The 21,570-nt window shown below is 43.1% G+C and overlaps 1 protein-coding gene across 1 annotated transcript; it reads left to right on the top strand.

Annotated features, from left to right (window-relative positions):
• Window positions 1-588: 588 nt before the first annotated feature.
• On the top strand, window positions 589-17,893 carry LOC124041663 (pre-mRNA-splicing factor 38B-like). Its single transcript, XM_046359500.1, has 6 exons — window positions 589-1,137; window positions 1,723-1,791; window positions 10,702-10,853; window positions 13,999-14,059; window positions 16,471-16,688; window positions 16,778-17,893. Exons 1-6 carry the CDS (start codon window positions 913-915, stop codon window positions 17,487-17,489), a joined length of 1,437 nt encoding a protein of 478 aa, XP_046215456.1. The 5' UTR covers window positions 589-912; the 3' UTR covers window positions 17,490-17,893.
• Window positions 17,894-21,570: the final 3,677 nt, after the last annotated feature.

Here is a 21,570-nt window from a genome sequence, read left to right as displayed (position 1 = left end):
TCATTAAGAATGCAAAGAAAGGTGCACAGCGGGAATTCTGTTCTTCTATAGGAAGGGAAACAATTGGGGGATATGTGGAAATTGTTAAAGAGGATGATGGCTCGAATCCCCGAGCTGACAAGGTAAAACCCCTGAGCGAGGCAGTTGTTCCCCGGGCTCTGAAGACGTGGATGTCGATTATGGCAGCCCCCCGCACCTCTGATTCAGAGGGGTTGGGTTAAATGCGGAAGACACATTTCCCTGTAATGGCTGTATGGTAGAGGAAAAAATTTAACATGTATGATTATTTTGTGAAATGTGTGACGTAGAAAGGGTGAGTTTGTTTGACAGGGTCAGAGAGGTTGGACGGGAGTGGGTGACATCAGAAATTCAGGGTTAGTTTTAAGATAATATAGTGGTATAAATCAGTGGAGGCTGCTGAGGGGAGAATGGCTCATGGCTGGAACGGAGTATATGGAATGGCATCAAACCGTGTGTACCGTCCTCACCAATTAAAGGTGTCACAACCTCCTGTGGTATGGATACAGTGGCTCGTGACCGGCCTCACACTCCTCCAGTACAGTAGGTGGCGATGTAAGCAACTGTCAGTTGGTTGCTATCCGGCAATAAAAGCGTAAAGAAGAAGGCGCACGGCGTTAGTTTGTCGTTGCATTTTACTGGCAGCGATTGTTACGTGCACATTTCTTGTCGAAGAACCTCGGCTAGCCAGAGTTATAGTTATAGAAAGTAGGGTTTGGCGGTCTAAAATCGTGCGCTAGGTTATTGTAGAAAATAGTTTATTTACCGTGACTATTGAAGGTTTCATATCGCGTTTTAATGGCGTTGTAGTCGGAAGCATCTATTGTGTAAGAAAGCTAACGTTAGCGGCTAATTTCCCGCATTGTTGAATCGACAGCGTGGGATCCTCGCATTATGGCCAACAACACTGTCGCCGCGAACCAACAGCAACCACAGGCCGTGAGCAGGATTGGCCCTAACGCTGGAAAACATGGCAACAACTTGCCTCTCTGGGGCAACGAAAAGACTATGAACTTGAACCCTATGGTCCTCACCAACGTTCTCTCGTCTCCATATTTCAAAGTGCAGCTGTATGAATTGAAAACCTACCATGAGGTGGTGGATGAGATCTATTTCAAGGTAACGTCTGGACCCATGCTACAAGGCTGGCTAACGTTAGCTAGCTAACCTTGGTTAGCTTCATAGCTAGCTGTTTGAAAAAAATAAATAAAGGGGGAAATGGCTAGCTAAATTATCAATTGTCAGGTAACGTTAACTAACTTTGGCCTAACTTGTTTTAATGTGTCTATGTAACTATCTCAATGTTAATTCCACAGCTAAACGGACACGTTTCTGTTCTGTTGACACATTTGAGCGGTTAGCTAACGTTAGTTAGTGTTAGCTATATTTAGCTAGAACAATCCCCAGTAATTGGGAATATTGTGTTGGATGTTGGATGTAACGTTAAAGTAGACAAACCTAGCTTACTTTAGCGAGACCGACTAACTAAATATCCAACGTTAGATTACATAACACTAGCTAGTAATCATCAAGTTATGTTGACTAGTGAGCGGTAATAATTGCATGCCCATACAACGCCATCAACCTATTTGCATGTGGTGAGATTTGTCATTTATGGCTTAACTTTGAGGCAGCCAACAAATGACGTAGCCAACGCCACAATGATTTTTGCATCATTGAGTCACCATGTTATTTTCTCACTAGGTTACTCATGTTGAGCCCTGGGAGAAAGGAAGTAGGAAGACTGCTGGACAGACTGGAATGTGCGGAGGGGTAAGTTAGAAAGTACGTGCCTTTTGCCTAACCGTGTTTCTATCTCTCTGATGCTGCCTGGGTTATTTCTGCAGCTGAGAGTAAAATCCATAAAAGTTTCACCCTGACCAGAGAAGCTAGTCTCTGCCAACTCAGGTTCATAAGTGCATCACATATGGTCGGTCGGGTGCACCTCAGCCACGCTCAAAGTCCTAAACGATATCATAACTGTGCTGTGCAGCCGTCTTCATTGACCTGGCCAAGGCTTTCGACTCTGTCAGTCACCACATTCTTATAAGCAGACTCCACAGCCTCGGTTCCTCTGACTGCCTCGTCTTGTTCACTAACTGCTTCTCAGATAGTGTTCATTGTGTCAAATCGGAGGATCTGTTGTCCGGACCTCTGGCAGTCTCTATGGGGGTGACACGGGGTTAGATTCTCGGGCCGACTCTTTTCTCTATATATATATATCAATGATGTCGCTCTTGTTGTGGGTGATTCTCTGGTACACCTCTACGCACCTCTTCTGTACATCTGGCCCTTCTTTGAACACTGTGTTAACAAACCTCCAAACGAGCTACAATGCCATACAACACTCCTTCCGTGGCCTCCAACTGCTCTTAAATGCTTGTAAAATGAAATGCATGCTCTACAACCGATCGCTGCCCACACCCTCCCGCCCGACTAGCATCACTACTCTGGACGGATCTGACTTAGAATATGTGGACAACTACAAATACCTAGGTGTCTGGCTAGACTGTAAACTCTCTGTCCAGACTCGCATTAAGCATCTCTAATACACAATTACATCTAGAGTCCGCTTCCTATTTCGCAAACAAAGCCTCCACTCATGCTGCCAAACATACCCTCGTAAAACTGACTATTCTACCGATCCTTTACTTCGGCGATGTCATTTACAAAATATCCCCCAAAACTCTACTCGGCACACTGGATGTGGTCTATCACAGTGCCACCCGTTTTGTCACCAAAGCCCCATATGCTACCCACTACTGCGGCCTGTATGCTCTCGTCGGCTGGTCCTCGCTACATATTCGTCGCCAGACCCACTGGCTCCAGGTCATACGTCTTTGCTTATAACGTAAACCTCCGCCTTCTCAGCTCACTGGTCACCATAACACCCACCCGTAGCACGCGCTACAGCAGGTATATCTCACTGGTCACCCCTAAAGCCAACACCTCATTTGTCTGCTTTTCCTTCCTGTTCTCTGCCAATGACTGGAACAAATTGCAAAAATCACTGAGACTCATATCTCCCTCACTAAAGTTAAGCACCAGCTGTCAGAGCAGCTTACTGATCACTGGAGCTGTACACAGACAATTTGTAAATAGTCTATCCAAATACCTACCTCATCACCATATTGTTTTTTTTTGCTCTTTTGCACACCATTATTTCTACTTGCGCATCATCATCTGCACATATCACTCCAGTGTTAATTGCTAAATTGTAATTACTTTACCACTGGCCTATTTATTGCCTTACCTCCTTACTTAATTTCCAACACTGTATACAGATTTTATATATTGTTATTGACCGTACATTTGTTTATTCCATGTGTCATTTTGTGGGTTTTGTCGCTTTGCTTTATCTTGGCCAGGTCGCAATTGTAAATGAGAACTTGTTTTCAACTGGCCTACCTGGTTAAGTAAAGGTGAAATACAATTTAAAAAAAACATTGGTCCCCTTGATAAAGATGAGCAAAAAAAATACAAGAAACACATTATTAATACAATTGCTCAGAGAAAGAGATTTTGTTTAACAAGTAATTCCTTTTCCAAAAAAAAGGATGGGGGTAAAAATTGATACCCCTGTTTTCAAACCTTTCAATAACTCACCATGCTAGGATAACGGCACAGCCTTTTTCTAAAATGTTTTCTGACTTCCCTCTTCCATTCAAAGCACAGGTTTTCAACAGGGTTGAAGTCTGGAGACCTAGATGGCCATTGCAACTTGTTGATTTTTGTGGTCAATTAACAATTTCTTTGTGGGTGTGTGCTTGGGGTTATTGTATTACTGGACAATCCACTTGAGGCCAAGTTTCAGGCTCCTAGCTGGGGCAACCATTTCTTGGCTAAAATATACTGCTACTGGGCATAGTTAATGATGGCGCATTGGTGTTAGAGGAGTCACTGCAGATCTGGGTTCGATCCCATGATGCGATGCACAATTGGCCCAGCATCGTCCAGGTTAGGGGAGGGTTTGGCCGGCTGTGATGTCTTTGTCCCATCGCGCTCTGGCGACTCCTTGTGGCAGCCGGGCACATGCATGCTGCATTTGGTCACCAGCTGTACAGTGTTTCCTCCGACACAATGGTGCGGCTGGCTTCCGGTTTAAGTGAGCAGTGTCAAAGCAGTGCGGCTTGGCGGGGTCGTGTTTCGTAGGATGCATGGCTCGAACTTTGCCCCTCCCGAGTCTGTATGGGCGTTGCAGCGATGGGACAAGACTGTACCTACCAGTTGGATCACAAAATTGGGGAGAAAAAAAGTTGAAAAACCAATCATGGGTTTCGATTATTTGACCTTAAAATGATTCAAGCTGTTAATGGAAATTCCAAAGCCAGAAATAGTAAATTGACCAAAAGGTAAAAAGTATTCCATTCTGTCAGGTCCACATAGAAAAACAACAATTTACTATGAAATAATAAAATATGACTTTTATTAGACTTTTTAATACCTTAAAGTCATCTGTGCTCAGGCAGTAACAGCCAGATGACAATCTAATGTCATCTGTTCTCCCCATACTGTTGGTAGTCATCCTATTCAGCTACATTTACATTTACATTTAAGTCATTTAGCAGACGCTCTTATCCAGAGCGACTTACAAATTGGCTAGACTGCCCAACTATGCTGTAGAGCTGTCTGACAATCATTTGACTCTTTTGAAAGTCGACAGTTCATAGAAGTATGTCTTATCCTTTTCACATATCGTTGTGTACTTTTACCTCTCATGCGGCAACGTATGCAGTCTATCTAACCTAATGTGTGAAAGGGGATACCTGGTCAGTTGCATAACTGAATGCATTCAACCAAAATGTGTTGCGCATTTAATCCAACCCCCCTGAATTAGGGAGGTGCGGGGTCTTAATTGACGTCCACGTCATCGGCGCCCGGTGAGCAGTTGTTGCTGGTTAACTGCCTTGCTCAAGATCTTTCCACCTTGCCGGCTCTGGGATTTTAACCAGCAAACTTTTGGTTACTAACCCAACAGTGTATCCAACTCGGGCCCATCCAGAAAAGATCAGGAGTAATGGATTGTGGTCATTGTAGTTATTTGCCACATTTCTACGCTAAACTTGCCTGATCCCAACCATCCTCCTCCTGCTGACTGCAGATTCTGACATGAAGTTGCTGGTGATATGTAAAACGTGGAATCTGCAACTTTTCTCATGTGGCATAACGATTGACTTTCTACCGATCTGTGTGTCGGTTATGGTTTTCATATGCACATTTTTGTAGAACAGCTTCATTTAATTTGTCTTTATCTCAATCATTGTGATGTGGTTAATCAAAAGTCTATCCAAATCAATATTAAAATTATTCAAACCTAAAAAGCAACTTCTATTGCCAACCATGTAAAAATAACCTACATAAAGCCAACAAATAAACATTGCAGCCTGTAGGAAGAAAATATCCTGATAAAAATAAATATCCTATAAATCACATAGGCATGGCCTGTCTGCCACGAACTTGAAACATTGCATCAACTATTAACTTGGGTCTTGCCAGAGCACACTAGCAAACTAACTTCTGGGCCCTACGTTTCCCACGCCTGTAAGCTCGGGACAGATGCATCTGTAGGCTGTCAGGTAGGCCTACTTTATGACATTTCCACTGGATGAGAGCATGCCATTTTTTTTATCGAAGGAGAGCGAGCTGGAGCTATTTTCAGATATATTGACGAACTATTGTCATTATCAATAGATGTAAAACAGATTTTGGTTTGCTTGCTGTTTGAGGTGAAGAAAACATTACTTTGAGAAGCGCCACAGCTCATTAGTGGTGGTGAGTTAAGCCAATCAGAAATACTATTAGATTCCCAAATGGGCACATTTGCATGCAGGGCAGGTAGCCTATAGGCCTATTTCTATGTGTAATCAAGTGATTACGCAACATTGACAGGAGTGTGCCAAACACAAGACACTGACCTAATTAACTCATAAATGAAATGAAATAAACCAAAACTTGTTTCTCACAAGTGTAGCATAGGTTGTGTGCCCTGCAAACATGTCCTCTCCAACAATAACTGGTAAGACTGGAATAATATATTGAATGCATTAGCAGAGATTACCGTAACCTAACAAACATTGTAGATGAGGAATTAATGGTAAATGGACTACTGGTGGTATATGGAATTGATAGACTAACAAGCAAACGCAAACAGTTCACAGAATGAAGTTACGGAACAATTAATGTGAGCAAATTGGCAGGAGAGCGCATTCTGGAGAGAGACTTGAGTTGTCGTGACATTTCCCTTATTCTTGGGCTGTGCCATCCCTGCATCCTCCGCAATGGATTAGTATCAGCCTACGCAATGGATTAGTTTACTGAGATGAGTGTGAATAAGACTGTCTCGAGTGCCATAAATACATATTTTCTACTGCTCGACAAAGATCTGTCATCCAACAGCCTGACGGCCAAACAATCGACCAGTTGACTAATTGGGGTCGGCCAAATATTGAACAAACGCCGGTCAATTGGTAAAGTAACCTAAAATCCCTCTGCACTAGTGGAAATAAAATTGCCCCAGCAGTTTTGAATTGGACTATTGTTGGCATCTGTGCTAAAGATGATGTTTTAACAGTATAAAATAAATTCAACTGGGCTATGTTGTATGCTAAAAAATCGGGCAATTATTTTAACCTCATACAATTGCTCAAAATAAGATTTTAACAAGTAATGCCATTTTCTCCTCAAAGGGTAAAAAATATTGGCACTTCAATTTTGAATAACTGATCTTGTGAGGATAACTGCACTGAGCTTTTTTTCTAAAATGTTTTTGAGTTTGGAGAACACATTGGGAGGGATCTTAAACCATTCCTTCATACATAATCGTTCATTGATATCATTTGTCTGTGCCTATGGGCTCTTCAATGAAAACCACAGGTTTTCAACAGGGTTGAAGTCTGGAGACTGATGTTGTCAATTAATATGGATGTAACTATTCACCTGATACGCATCAAGTATGAATGCCCTAACCTCTGCAGGGGCACATGGCACTTTCTCCAGAATGCACTCCCGCCAATTTGTGCACATTCATTGTTTCATAATTGTGTGAATTGTTTGTTTGATTGTTAGTGTATATCAATTCCCCTTTGCATATATCACCAGTAGTACATTTACCCTTAATTTCTTATCTACAGTGTTTGGTTATGCAACACTTGTGAGAAAAAGTTATGCGACACTTGACAAGTTTTGAATTATTTCATTCCTTTTATCAGTTTCGTCAATTTAATCAATGTCTCCTGTCTGGAGAGATCCTGTCAATGTTGAGTAAGACACGCACCGTACGCTTAGAACTAGGCCCATAGGCTTCCTGGCCTGAGCGCAAATGTAGGCATATAAATGTGCCCATTTGTGGGGCTCTGATTGTATTTCTGGTTGGCTAATGAGCGGTGGAGCTTCTCAAAATAATATTCACCTCAAAGCGCTATCAAACTAAATGTATTTTTTACATCAACTGAGAATGACAATAGTTCCTCAATGTATTAGAAAATTATTTCCAGTTCTCTCCCTTTTCATAACCACTGTGTTAAAGGGACAAATGTCATGCTCTGGTCCAGTGGAAACTTAATTAAAATAGCCCTACCTGACTACTACTTGTTCAGTGCTTGGACTGAAATAGGTTTGGGTGCTGGTACTGTTTATTTTTAGGTGCAGGAGCTCCACTATATTCTGCAAGAGGAACAGGAGCTCAAGCAGTAGAAAATGTGAGGTGTCGGGTGCTCTGCTCCGGTGAGCTCCTGCCCAAGTCAAGCACTGCTTCTTATCCCTTTCATAAATAGCCTACAGCTGTCTGTCCCGAGCTTACTGGCAAGGGAAAGTCTGAGTGCCCAGAATATTTTATACAATTTTGCTAGCTGCTACTTCTGACCAGACCCAAATTAGTAGTTGATACTAGAGGTCGGCCGATTAATTGTAATGGCCGATTTAATTAGGGCCGATTTTCAAGTTTTCATAACAATCGCAAATCGGTATTTTTGTGCGCCTTTATTTAACTAGGTAAGTCATTAACCTCTTGCTCCTACCTGACACGCAGGCGTCCCATCTAGACATCTGGCAATGCAAATGCACTACGCTAAATGCTAATAGTACTAGTTAAAACTCAAAGGTTCACTAAAATACACATGCAGGGTATTGAATTAAAGCTACACTCGTTGTGAATCCAGGCAACAAGTCCGATTTTTAAAATGCTTTTCGGCGAAAGCATGAGAAGCTATTATCTGATAGCATGTAACACCCCAAAAGACCCGCAGGGGACGTAAACAAAATAATTAGCATAGTCGTCGCTACACAAACCGCACAAATAAAATATAAAACATTCATTACCTTTGACCATCTTCTTTGTTGGCACTCCTAGATGTCCCATAATCACTATTGGGTCTTTTATTCGATTAAATCGGTCCATATATAGCCTAGATATCGATCTATGAAGACTGTGATAAACGGAAAAAAATAGCGTCTTATAACGTAACGTCATTTTTTTTAATTAAAAAATTTGACGATAAACTTTCACAAAACACTTCGAAATACTTTTGTAATGCAACTTTAGGTATTAGTACACGTTAATAAGCGATCAAATTGATCAAGAGGCGATGTATATTCTATATGGGGTACGTCTGGAAATAATGTCCGGGTAAATCTCAACCAAAATATCCGGTCGGAGACCTGAACAAATGGCTTGTCTCTTCTTCGTTTGACCAAGAAACAAAGCCTAGGCAAATGACAAGACTGACATTGTGTGGAAGCTGTAGGTATTGCAACCTCAGCCCCATTTAATGTGGTTTGCCTTTATCAATGGGTTGAAGTGGCGGATGGATATACTTTTCCATTTTCAGTGATCAGATTTTCCTGCGCTTTTCGATGAAACGCACGTTCTGTTATAGTCACAGCCGTGATTTAACCAGTGTTTGCTAGCTAGCATTAAACTTACCTTATAAAAAACAATCATAATCACTAGTTAACTACACATTGTTGATGTTACTAGATATTATCTAGCGTGTCCTTTGTTGTATGCTCAGTCAGATTATATGCAAGTATCTGATTGAGCGGTGGTAGGCAGAAGCAGGTGCGGTGCGTAAACATGAATTCAAACAGCGCTTTTGTGCGTTTTGCCAGCAGCTCTTCGCTGTGCGTCAAGCATTGCGCTGTTTATGACTTCAAGCCTATCAACTTCTGAGATGAGGCTGGTGTGACCGAAGTGAAATGGCTGGCTAGTTAGCGCGCGCTAATAGCATTTCAAACTTCACTCGCTCTGATCCTTGCTCTGCATGGGTAACGCTGCTTTGATGTGGTGGCTGTTGTCGTTGTGTTGCTGGTTTGAGCCCAGGGAGGAGTGAGGTGAGGGACGGAAGCTATACTGTTACTGGCAATACTAAAGTGCCTATAAGAACATCCAATAGTCAATGGTTAATGAAATACAAATGGTTTAGAGGGAAATAGTCCTATAATAACTACAACTTAAAACTTCTTACCTGGGAATATTGAAGACTCGTGTTAAAAGGAACCACCAGCTTTCATATGTTCTCATGTTCTGAGCAAGAAACTGTAATGTTAGCTTTCTTACATAGCACATATTGCACTTTTACTTCTCCAACACTTTGTTTTTGCATTATTTAAACCAAATTGAACATGTTTCATTATCTACTTGAGGGTAAATTGATTTTATTGGTGTATTATATTAAGTTAAAATAAGCGTTCACTCAGTATTGTCATTTTCATTATTACAAATACTTTTTAAAAAAGAAAATCAGCAGATTTTTAATCGGTGTCTGCTTTTTTGGTCCTCCAATTTGTATCGGCCTTGAAAAATCATAATTGGTCGACCTCTAGTTGCTACAATGTTTCAAGTTCATTGCCGACAGGCCATGAATGTGTTTGTTAAAAAATACCAAAAGAATTACACATCAAACCGAATTGCATCAACCCTGAAGTACCCCTAATTAAACCGTATCATATCGGAGCCCATGTATCTAGACTGGTATTGAATCATTCATAAAAGGAGAACTGCACATCCCTATCAATTAACCACTTAATGGATTTTCGTGTGTGCTTGGGATTGTTGTTTTGTTGGAAGATTCACTTGTGGCCATGTTCAGCCTCCTGGCAGAGGCAACCAGGTTTTTAATTTAAATAGCCCCATACGATCAAAGCTACACCACCATATTTTACAGTAGGGTTTGGGGTCTTTTCTGCACAGTCATCTTTCTTTCGATGCCAAAACCCCAACACTGGTGTGTGTTGCCAATGAGCTCTCTTTTCATGTCATCCAACAAATGTTAACTTGCTAAGCTGCATTGGGACTTGGATTGGATCTGGTGCTATGGCCAGATGCCATGAAAATTGAACTCTTTGGCCACGCACACCAGTAGTGGGTTTGGCAGTGAAAGAAAGATGCATATGAAGAAAATAACCCCATACACATGCAGAAAATAACCCCATACACATGCAGAAAATAACCCCATACACATGCAGAAAATAACCCCATACACATGCAGAAAATAACCCCATACACATGCAGAAAATAACCCAGTCTGTAGTTGACAGTTGAACGCGAGCAACACACTTAGCTGTGGAGTAGGGCTGTGTTGAAAACTGATAATGGATCACCCTGAAACTTAGAGGTCAACTTGAGATGTTAAGGAACACTGCTCCCAAAAAGAACATGTCTGACTCATGAACCTCTGTTGTCCTCAGGTGCGGGGAGTCGGGACCGGTGGCATTGTGTCCACAGCCTTCTGCCTGCTGTATAAACTGTTTACCATCAAGATGACCCGTAAACAGGTGATGGGACTGATCACTCACAACGACTCACCCTACATCAGAGCACTTGGCTTTATGTACATAAGGTACAACTCTGTTTTAATGTTGGTTTATGTCAAAATTTACACAGAAGGATAGGACCCATTGCATCTATTTATGGCTGCAAATACATTTCAATCACCCTACCTTAGTGTTGCAACCTGTTTGTGAAACGCTCAGCAGTCATTTTGCGGTGTTTAGTTGCATGTGTAGACTTAAACATTGCGTCATTGTAACTGTTCCATTATGGCTTCTGTGAGATGCAGCGCCATTGAGGCCATTCCCACTTTGATGAAGTCAATTTTCTTCTACTACTAGGAGTTGGCAAACAAACGGAAAGGGTGCCCACTGCCATCTAGAGTGTAGTATTTGAACAGGGGTAATGCCAGCGTTGGTCATTTACTGGCCCTGAAATGGGAAACGTGTCTTTGCCATAGATGAATAGGGCAAACTTTTTATATCATTTTCTGACACCTGACAGTAACACTTTGGCACCAGTTGAGTAGCTGTATAAGCCCCTCTGTAAGCCTGTTTGGATGATGGTTCCAAGGCGGTACTTATTTAAATAAGAGAATAAGGTGTATAGATATCACACAATTAAAATGACAGTGGGGTGATATTCCCCGAATACTCCTGCCTCCTGAAGCCACATGTTTGACATGGGGGACAAGTAACTTTATGATTACATTTACATTTAAGTAATTTAGCAAACGCTCTTATCCAGAGCGACTTACAAATTGGTGCATTCACCTTATGACATCCAGTGGAACAGTCACTTTACAATAGTGCATCTAAATCTTAAGGGGGGGGGGTGAGAGGGATTACTTATCCTATCCTAGGTATTCCTTAAAGAGGTGGGGTTTCAGGTGTCTCCGGAAGGTGGTGATTGACTCCGCTGTCCTGGCGTCGTGAGGGAGTTTGTTCCACCATTGGGGGGCCAGGGCAGCGAACAGTTTTGACTGGGCTGAGCGGGAGCTGTACTTCCTCAGTGGTAGGGAGGCGAGCAGGCCAGAGGTGGATGAACGCAGTGCCCTTGTTTGGGTGTAGGGCCTGATCAGAGCCTGGAGGTACTGAGGTGCCGTTCCCCTCACAGCTCCGTAGGCAAGCACCATGGTCTTGTAGCGGATGCGAGCTTCAACTGGAAGCCAGTGGAGAGAACGGAGGAGCGGGGTGACGTGAGAGAACTTGGGAAGGTTGAACACCAGACGGGCTGCGGCGTTCTGGATGAGTTGAAGGGGTTTAATGGCACAGGCAGGGAGCCCAGCCAACAGCGAGTTGCAGTAATCCAGACGGGAGATGACAAGTGCCTGGATTAGGACCTGCGCCGCTTCCTGTGAGAGGCAGGGTCGTACTCTGCGGATGTTGTAGAGCATGAACCTACAGGAACGGGCCACCGCCTTGATGTTGGTTGAGAACGACAGGGTGTTGTCCAGGATCACAATGGAGTTGTCAACCGTGATGGCGAGATCATGGAACGGGCAGTCCTTCCCCGGGAGGAAGAGCAGCTCAGTCTTGCCGAGGTTCAGCTTGAGGTGGTGATCCGTCATCCACACTGATATGTCTGCCAGACATGCAGAGATGCGATTCGCCACCTGGTCATCAGAAGGGGGAAAGGAGAAGATTAATTGTGTGTCGTCTGCATAGCAATGATAGGAGAGACCATGTGAGGTTATGACAGAGCCAAGTGACTTGGTGTATAGCGAGAATAGGAGAGGGCCTAGAACAGAGCCCTGGGGGACACCAGTGGTGAGAGCGCGTGGTGAGGAGACAGATGATATGTTTGTAGTGAATGTAGAAGCAGTAGTCATTTTTCATACTTTGATCTGGTTTTATCCAAATGTCTCAAATTACATGAAGACATGATTTTGACTGTTTATGACCTTTAACCCCGAGCCTACAATTTCTGTACCCCACTGAAATTCAAATGAACATAATAAAATCCCCATCAGTCTGTTTAAGCTAGTGATATCGTCTCAATCCACAGCATTCGCCAATATCGCCCTTTCGCATCTGCTCTGAAAGGTGGCAAAGCTAGAGCAGTGTGTCAGACCAATCGGTCTTCTCACAAAAACCTGTAACGTCGGAACTGTTTGGCCTACAAAGTATTATAACTACTCTATTGAAAGAAGAGACCGTTTTGCTCTAGGATGCGCACAAGACTCGTCTGAAGTCGGTACAGCCTTTCTTGCCAACTTCTGTCTTCAGTGTCCGAACAGTTTGGGATACACACTAATATGACCCCTATGTGGACAGCTGATAGTTTCACAAACACCATGGTGTTCACCGTTTTGCTCTAGGCAACCCACAAACCTTAGCAAGCCTCGAGTTGTCTGAAGGTCACCGCTACCAGGAAAAAAATAACGTTTAATGCCTAAAGAGGATATACATTTAAAAAATGAATGTACACCTACTCATTCCAGGGTTTTTCTTTTGACTATTTTCTACATCGTAGAATAATAGTGAAGACATCAACACTATGGAATCATGTAGTAACCAAAAAGTGTTAAACAATTCAAAATAGATTTTATATTTGAGGTTCTTCATATAGCCATCCTTTGCACACTCTTGGCATTCTCTCAACCAGCTTTGAGGTAGTCATCTGGAATGCATTTCGAGTAACAGGTGTACCTTGTTAAAAGTTGAGTAGTGGAATTTATTTCCTTAATGCATTTGAGCCAATCAGTTGTGTTGTGACATGGTAGGGGTGGTATACAGAAGATGGATAAAAATCTGACCTTCAGCAAGGCCGTTAACCCACTGTTCCCCGGGAGCAGATGATGTGGATGTTGATTAAGGCAGGGTTAAATGCGGAAGACACATTTCAGTTGAATGCATTGTTGTACAACTGACCCAAGTGTCCCCCTTTCTCTTACCTGTCCTTTCCTGGAATGGTGAGTTACTTTTGATCAAATCTGATTCACATACAACACTATACAACGTATCAAAAAGGAGGACCAAGGCACTCCATGTAATTGAAATGCCTTTATTTGTATGGCATGTACATCTTTTTGATGACCAATTTACTCCTTTTCTGTCTACCAAAACCTACTATTGTGTACCTTAGAAAAAGGGGAGAAGGAAATTACTGCTATCTAGTTTTAGATGGTTAACAGGCGCTAGTCCAAAACATGGACATGTGTTATTCGATGGGATGTTCATAAGTAGATGCTCATGGTGTGTTTGTTTATCCAGATACACCCAGCCCCCTGCAGACCTGGTGGACTGGTATGATGGTTTCCTGGATGATGAGGAGGTATGTCCACACGGGTAATACTTTCATGTTTCTCTACCTTTCACTAACTAGTCTGGCATGATCCAAACTGTTGTCTCAGTTCTCTCCTCGTTGTGATGCTCAGAGCTGATTTTTCACCTTTGCCTTCATTTGGCTTAATTGCCCCCCCCCCCTAGTCCCTCTCCCCAAAGTTGGGTAGCTAGGTAATTCACTCTGCTGTGCTGCCTGTTTTTGTCAGGGTAAGTATATTTGACCGTAGTCAAATTCTGTTTACATCTGGGCATGCCTTTATCAGGACTTATTGCACAAAACAAATGTACAAAACTTGACCACTACTCTGAAATGTATAACATGGTTCCTCCCTGGTCCTACCACTTCACACATCAATCCTTTGCTTTTTTCTTCTCACTGACACACACACACACACACACACACACACACACACACACACACACGTCTACCTAGCACAATTTAATAATTTCCTGGGGAGAATCTTGTAATAGACTTATCTTCTCTGTGCACCTTCAATTGGCTGGATAGTGTTTGGCAGACTGTGCATCCAGGCCTACTTGTTCTGATGCAGTATTTTAACCTGACATCCTCTGACAACCTACCTAACTGGCTAATTCCCATGTTCTCTTCTTTAGATGCCCCTTGTGCAGCAGGTGAATTGGATAATGTATCTCTCAGCACTGTTGGTTTGCGTGTGTGAGTGCAAAACGGATGTTCAGTTCTCTACCCATTCAAACCTGGTCTCTCTAGCTGGTGTGCACCTACCTACTTATCTACCTCCTCCACTCTGTACTTGCACTGTGGCCAATGTCTCCCTGGACTGTCGAGGAAGGAGGAAGCACAACTCTGAACCTTTCTTCACTGTCCACGGATCTATCTCTATTGTTTAAAGTTGTTTTCTCTCCTTGTTTCACCTCCACCTTTACTACTCATTGTAATGCTAGTGCAGATGGTGGATAAGAGAAGAGGAAGCCACTTTAGACTATTGAGATGCACCCCAGGTTTTCTGTTATTTTGACAGCATACACAATATATACAAAAGTATGTGGACACCCCTTAAAATTAGTCGATTCGGCTATTTCAGCTTCACCCGTTGCAGACGGTATAAAATCGAGCACACAGCATTGCAATCTCCATAGACAAACATTGGCAGTAGAATGGGCCGTACCGAAGAGCAAAGTGGTAGGCCACACAAGCTCACAGAACAGGACCGCTGAGTGCTGCTGCGTGTAAAAATCGTCTGTCCTCTGCAACACTCACTACCGAGTTCTAAACAGAACAATAACAATAACTGTTCGTTGGGCGCTTCATGGGTTTCCATGGCCGAGCAGCCGCAAGCCTTAGATCACTATGCTCAATGCCAAGCGTCAGCTGGAGTGGTGTAAAGCTCACCGCCATTGGACTCTGGGGCAGTGGAAATGGGTTCTCTGGGGTGATGAATCACACTTCACCATCTGGCAGTCCGACGGAAGAATCTGGTTTTGGCCGATACCAGGAGAACACTTACCTACCCGACTGCATACTGCCAACTAAAGTTTTTGTGGTGCTGTTTTTCATGGTTTGGGCTAGGCCCCTTAGTGAAGGGAATCTTAACGCTACAGCATACAATGCCATTCTAGACTATTCTGTGCTTCCAACTTTGTGGCAACAGTTTGAAAGGCCCTTTCCTGTTTCAGCATGACAATGTCCATGTGCACATAGTGAGGTCCATACAGAAATGGTTTGTCGAAATTGGAAGAACTTGACTGACCTGCTCAGAGCCCTGACCTCAACCCCATCGAACACTTTAGGATTAATTTCAACACCGACTGCGTGCCAGGTCTAATCGCCCAAAATCAGTGCCCGACCTCACTAATGCTCTTGTGGCCGAATGGAAGAAAGCCCCCAAAACATCTAGTGGAAAGCCTTCCCAGAAGAGTGGAGGTTTTTGTAGCAGCAAAGGGGGACCAACTCTATATTAATGCCCATGATCTTGGAGTAAGATGTTTGAGCAGGTGTCCACATACTTTTGGTGATGTAGTGTATCTTTGTAAGTACAGACTCTTGAGGACAGCCAGACAGATTAGATGACAGCAACTATTTTTCCATTTCCCTATTATTTCCTATAGTATCAGGCACTAAGCTACATTTTTATGCAAACACATGATAATGATTCGTATGTGCGCATATTAAGCTAGATGAAAACAGAGGTGAAGGTTCAGTACATGGTCATCACAAATTATATTTTCTTTCTAATTGAGTAATGGAGGTTAAAGCAGGGACTAGGAAGATAAACCTGTAAATCGTTCTGGATAAGTGTCTGCTAAATGCCAAACATTTAAATGAGTAAGATTTTAAATACAATCAATGCCTTTTATACTTATGTTTGCATCTGTGTTAATAAGGTTCTGAATACCCCACCCCCTTCCCCATGTTCTCAGGAGCTGGATGTGAAGGCCGGAGGTGGCTGCGTTATGACAATCGGAGAGATGGTCCGGTCGTTCCTCACCAAGCTGGAGTGGTTCTCCACTCTCTTTCCACGCATCCCGGTGCCCGTGCAGAAGCTGATCGACACGCAGATGAAGGCAAGGCCCCGGAAGGTTCCTGAGAAGGTAGAGGAGCCTGAGGAACCACCGGCGGAGGGCCGTAGACGCTCCAGGTAGGAAATGGAGTGCAGCCATTACAGATAATATTGTGTTGATCACATCTGTCTTAATGCAGCTGAAATGTTGGCTTGTTTCTGGTCAGGAGCCCCAGACCTACCCCGAGCCCCAGGAGGACTCCCAAACGGTCGAGGAGCCGGAGCCACCACCGCGAACGAGAGCGCCACGGCCCCAGCTTCGACCGCGAGCTGGAGAGGGAACGCGACCGCCAGAGGAAAGAGCGGGACTCTGGGGACGGGAAAGGAGAAGAGAGGGAGAGGCGTCGGTCCCGCAGCGCAGACCGTACCCAGGAGCGCCGGGAACGTCGCAGGAGCCGCAGCGGGAGCCGGGAACGCAAGGGAGAGCAGAAAGACAGGGAGAAAGATGGGCAGGGGTGCGTGGAGAATGACAGGAGGAAGGACAGGGAGTACCATAAAGATGGGGGCAGCGAGAGGGAGCGGTCCAAGGACCAGAGGAGCAGGGGAGAGGTGGAGGACAGGAGACAAAAAGAAGAGAGAGATGAGAGGAGGGGTCACAGGGAGGAGAGGAAGGCCAAGCGCTCCAGTCGGAGTGCAAGCAGGGAAAGGAGACACAAGAAGTCCATAAAGCGACAAGTCCAAGAAGAGAACAGAGGCGGGGCTGAGGTAGGGGAGGAGAAGGAGAAGAGCAGGAAGAAGCAGTGCAGTCGGGAGGGGGAGCAGCGCTCTCACAAACACAGCCGCAGTAAAGAGCGGAGCCATCGGCCACGTGAGCCCAGCAACGGGAGAGACCACGGGAAACACAGGGAGTGTAAAATGAGCCAGAGCACAGAGCGTTGAGTGAACTCGTGCTGAGCCCGCCTAGCGCTGAGCCCGCCTAGCGCAATTCACAACTTTCCCGCCATCCTTTCTCTTCCTTACATTTCTTTTTACTTGATCATGTATTCTGTCACTTGTTTTAAAACAACAAAAAGCACCTGGACTTGTCTTTGGTCATCGTAACTTTGTGTAGATCTTTCTCTCTGCCTTATCATCCCTTTCTAGACCAGCGTTACTCTTCTCTACTGTAGTAATTTCAGTCTATGGTACTTTGTTGTTGTCTGGAAAGTTCCAAATTGCTTTGTACATATGGATCTGAGAATGTTTTAAATCCTACAGAGCAGCCTCCCACGGGGAGTTTGTACTCCGCAGCGAGCCGTGCTGTATTTGGCATTTTGTTTTCTAATAAAACTACTTTTATGAAAGAGAATTCTGATTGTAGTTTTGTAGATGCTGTAATTCCTAACGCAGACCACTACAAATCTAACAGGCTTCGCTGTGCAGCAAACATCACTTCCTCCACTCCCTTTTTGTACCACTGCTCAAACGTTACAACATACAAACCCGTTGAGCTATTGAAAAGGCTCTGATTCAATCGGCAACATTTTAATCGGTGAGTGAGTTTCTGGCACTCTCTTAAGCAATTACTCAGTACACCCAAATGTAGTAATTACCCTGAGTAGACGTTATGAAGAGCGTCATGACCCATTGTGCATCACCCCAGTCAGAAATTAACTGTTTAAGTACTATATCTACATCAATGAAAGGGGATTATCCGAGTAACATAATTCAGATACTTTTTTGGGACAGAGTGTTTGAACATGTCCCCCACAAATGATGCAGCGCTCCCCTTTGTGCCAATTGCGTGACTAACACATTTCAGTTGTGTGACCACAGATGATGATCCATTATGTTAGAGCTGCCATATCTGGTTAATGAAAATGTCTTCAAGTGGAAGGAGTTAGCCTGGGTACCAGTCCAGGGCTTGACATTCAAGTAAATTTGCCAGTGGCACATCGGACCAGTAGAGTGAACTGCTGACCTGAATGAGAATTAGTGGCGAGGGTCAAGATCGCAGGAAGGCAAGTTTCAATCGTGAGTGATTTTCATTTGCAGTCTGGGAAAATACCTTCTATAGCCAACCATAAAAGTTGATCTAAAAACCATGTAACCCCCCCAATGCAATATTCCCATCCAGAAATTAGCCCAATAACATATTGGTGTGCTGTTTTAGCAATAAGCATCAACACCAGTCTGGTGCAGCCTCATGGCTAAAGCATGGGGTTGCTTCTCTGCATTATTTACCCCAAGGAGCTAATCATTAGCGAGATCGGGAACTCTAAATATGATTTTGTTTGTCCTAAAATAGTGATTTTTATAATGCTTATAAATAGTATAATTGTGTGAATCGGGTGTTTCTAGGATTTGAAGACAATGGGGGCTTAGCCCAACACCAGTAGGGGTTCTGGGAGCATTCTTCCCCCAGCAAAGAAAAAGGAATTTCAACAGGTAAATGCATGAATTTAGTGCACCTTAAGATGAACATTGAGATATTTTTCAGGTAACTTGCCCCTTCCCAACTGCCACAACAGACACTGCCAGTACTCAAAAGTTGATATCTCCACACCTTGGAACACATTTGTAGTCCGAAGTTTACATCTGCACCAACAAACATGAACATTTCACATCATTGATTTAGCCGGTGGTAATTCGTGGAATTAGACACCGGCTGGAATACGGTTTTAACCAATCAGCGTTCAGGGTTAGACCCACGCGTTGTCCGGATCCCAGTGCTTGGTAAGGTCTTGTTCCTCAGAACTCACCCAATCCCGTCTATGACAGAGTGAAAAGGAGGCCTCTTACAGAACACAAATATTTGAAAACATGCAGCTGTGGGGGGAAATGACAAATTAAAGAATGGTCTGTTTTTTTTACTGATACAAACTTGTCTTGTGTGACTTAGTCATACAGCACCGGTTAGATGTCAGTCATCACTCAGCAAAAGGCCTTTCACTCAGTCAGTCTGGATATTCTGACCTTCCAAAAGAGTTGCAAAAAATCTAGCAGGTTGAGGCAGCAGTGAATGAGGTGGCGAGGGCAGAACAGCCAGAAAGTCAAAGTGAAGCAGCAGGGTTGCTGGTAGATAACAAGCTCGTCTCCCTCAGCATAATTGTTTGCTAATAAACTAGAGCTCAACATCCTTACGCTATTGGGTGTCAGTTATTTAACAGTATATTTAGTGAATGGGCAAGCTAAGGATGCTGATATAAGGCATGATATTAAGTGTTTATTTAGTGTATACATTAGTGTTTATTTCAAGAGAGTGAATTTGATGGGTTTTGTTTCTGACTTGCCTAGTTAAATAAAGGTTGAATAAAAAATACAAAATCTGTAGCTGTCTTGGCTGGCTATTCACTAGGGTAGCTACTGGCTAGCTAGCTGAGACCAAAGAGATGAGAGAACGTTTTTCTGACTGAAGCACATGTCTTCTGACAGTCACAGAGTGCCCCCCTGTGGACTGAAGCTGAACTTTACTCCAACATTACAGTTAACCCTGTTTAACATCAGAAATGTTGTTGTGGTAGAATTGACTCAATTATATTATTCATAGAGGTCTTATCTATTCCATTCTACATGTCCATTATTAAATTGGTAAAATATTTAATTGAGTTATTTTTATTACTCTTTTATTCACTTCGCTATTTAATTGAAATTTGGGGGGAGGGAGGTTCTAGAGGTTAACCTGCAAGAATTTCATTTCACTGTATACATACTCCATGTATATATGAAAAATAAACAAAGTTTAACTTGAAATTAGAAGGGAAGGCGTCAGCCAGAAAGACAGGGGAAAAGTTGACAAGCTTTGTGGTTAGATTGTGGGTGAACAAAACATTGAAAATACATAGGCCCTGAAGTTATATAATGTTCTGTAATCAAAACATCTCACATCAGCTGGTAGAATGGATGAAATTATATTCATATAGCCTAGGGGCTATGTAGCTTCTCATCTGTCATGTTTGTCTCATGTCTCTTTATATTCATATGGCCTAGGGGTTATGTAGCTTCTCATCTGTCATGTTTGTCTCATGCTTCTTTATATTCATATAGCCTAGGGGCTATGTAGCTTCTCATCTGTCATGTTTGTCTCATGCTTCTTTATATTCATATGGCCTAGGGGCTATGTAGCTTCTCATCTGTCATGTTTGTCTCATGTCTCTTTATATTCATATAGACTAGGGGCTATGTAGCTTCTCATCTGTCATGTTTGTCTCATGCTTCTTTATATTCATATGGCCTAGGGGCTATGTAGCTTCTCATCTGTCATGTTTGTCTCGTGTCTCTTTATATTCATATAGCCTAGGGGCTATGTAGCTTCTCATCTGTCATGTTTGTCTCATGCTTCTTTATATTCATATGGCCTAGGGGCTATGTAGCTTCTCATCTGTCATGTTTGTCTCGTGTCTCTTTATATTCATATAGCCTAGGGGCTATGTAGCTTCTCATCTGTCATGTTTGTCTCGTGTCTCTTTATATTCATATAGCCTAGGGGCTATGTAGCTTCTCATCTGTCATGTTTGTCTCATGCTTCTTTATATTCATATGGCCTAGGGGCTATGTAGCTTCTCATCTGTCATGTTTGTCTCATGCTTCTTTATATTCATATAGACTAGGGGCTATGAAGCTTCTCATCTGTCATGTTTGTCTCGTGTCTCTTTATATTCATATAGCCTAGGGGCTATGTAGCTTCTCATCTGTCATGTTTGTCTCATGCTTCTTTCTATTCATATGGCCTAGGGGCTATGTAGCTTCTCATCTGTCATGTTTGGAGTTGTGTTGCAGTGTTATGCAGACACTTTCAACTGTTAATAAAAATGTGATGCCCTGGTCGTGTCAGTGTGCATTAAATTTACCAAGCAAGTGTCCCTAAAAATCAACTTCTCATTTAGAAAACAGCCTATGTGGGATCGATGTGAGTCAGAAACATATATTCTACTGTCAAAATTGACTACAAAGTTTAAATAGGATCATTTTGGTTATAAAGTCAGTCTCTGAGCTATGTGACTTGTGGTCATGACTGCGTCACAATGTAAATTAAGGTTGG

The sequence above is a fragment of the Oncorhynchus gorbuscha genome, linkage group LG08 (assembly GCF_021184085.1).
Source record: "Oncorhynchus gorbuscha isolate QuinsamMale2020 ecotype Even-year linkage group LG08, OgorEven_v1.0, whole genome shotgun sequence".
Lineage (NCBI taxonomy): Eukaryota > Metazoa > Chordata > Actinopteri > Salmoniformes > Salmonidae > Oncorhynchus > Oncorhynchus gorbuscha.
The sequence above is the reverse complement of the archived record's forward strand: the minus strand, read 5'-3'. Positions and strand labels throughout refer to the sequence as shown.

Bases quoted from the DNA above. Each gene is read 5' to 3' on its own strand.
- LOC124041663 (XM_046359500.1), top strand. From the start codon at position 913: ATGGCCAACAACACTGTCGCCGCGAACCAACAGCAACCACAGGCCGTG. The intron at 1,138-1,722 runs GTAACGTCTGGA...TTTTCTCACTAG, and splicing joins TGGATGAGATCTATTTCAAG to GTTACTCATGTTGAGCCCTG. The intron at 10,854-13,998 runs GTACAACTCTGT...TTGTTTATCCAG, and splicing joins CTTGGCTTTATGTACATAAG to ATACACCCAGCCCCCTGCAG.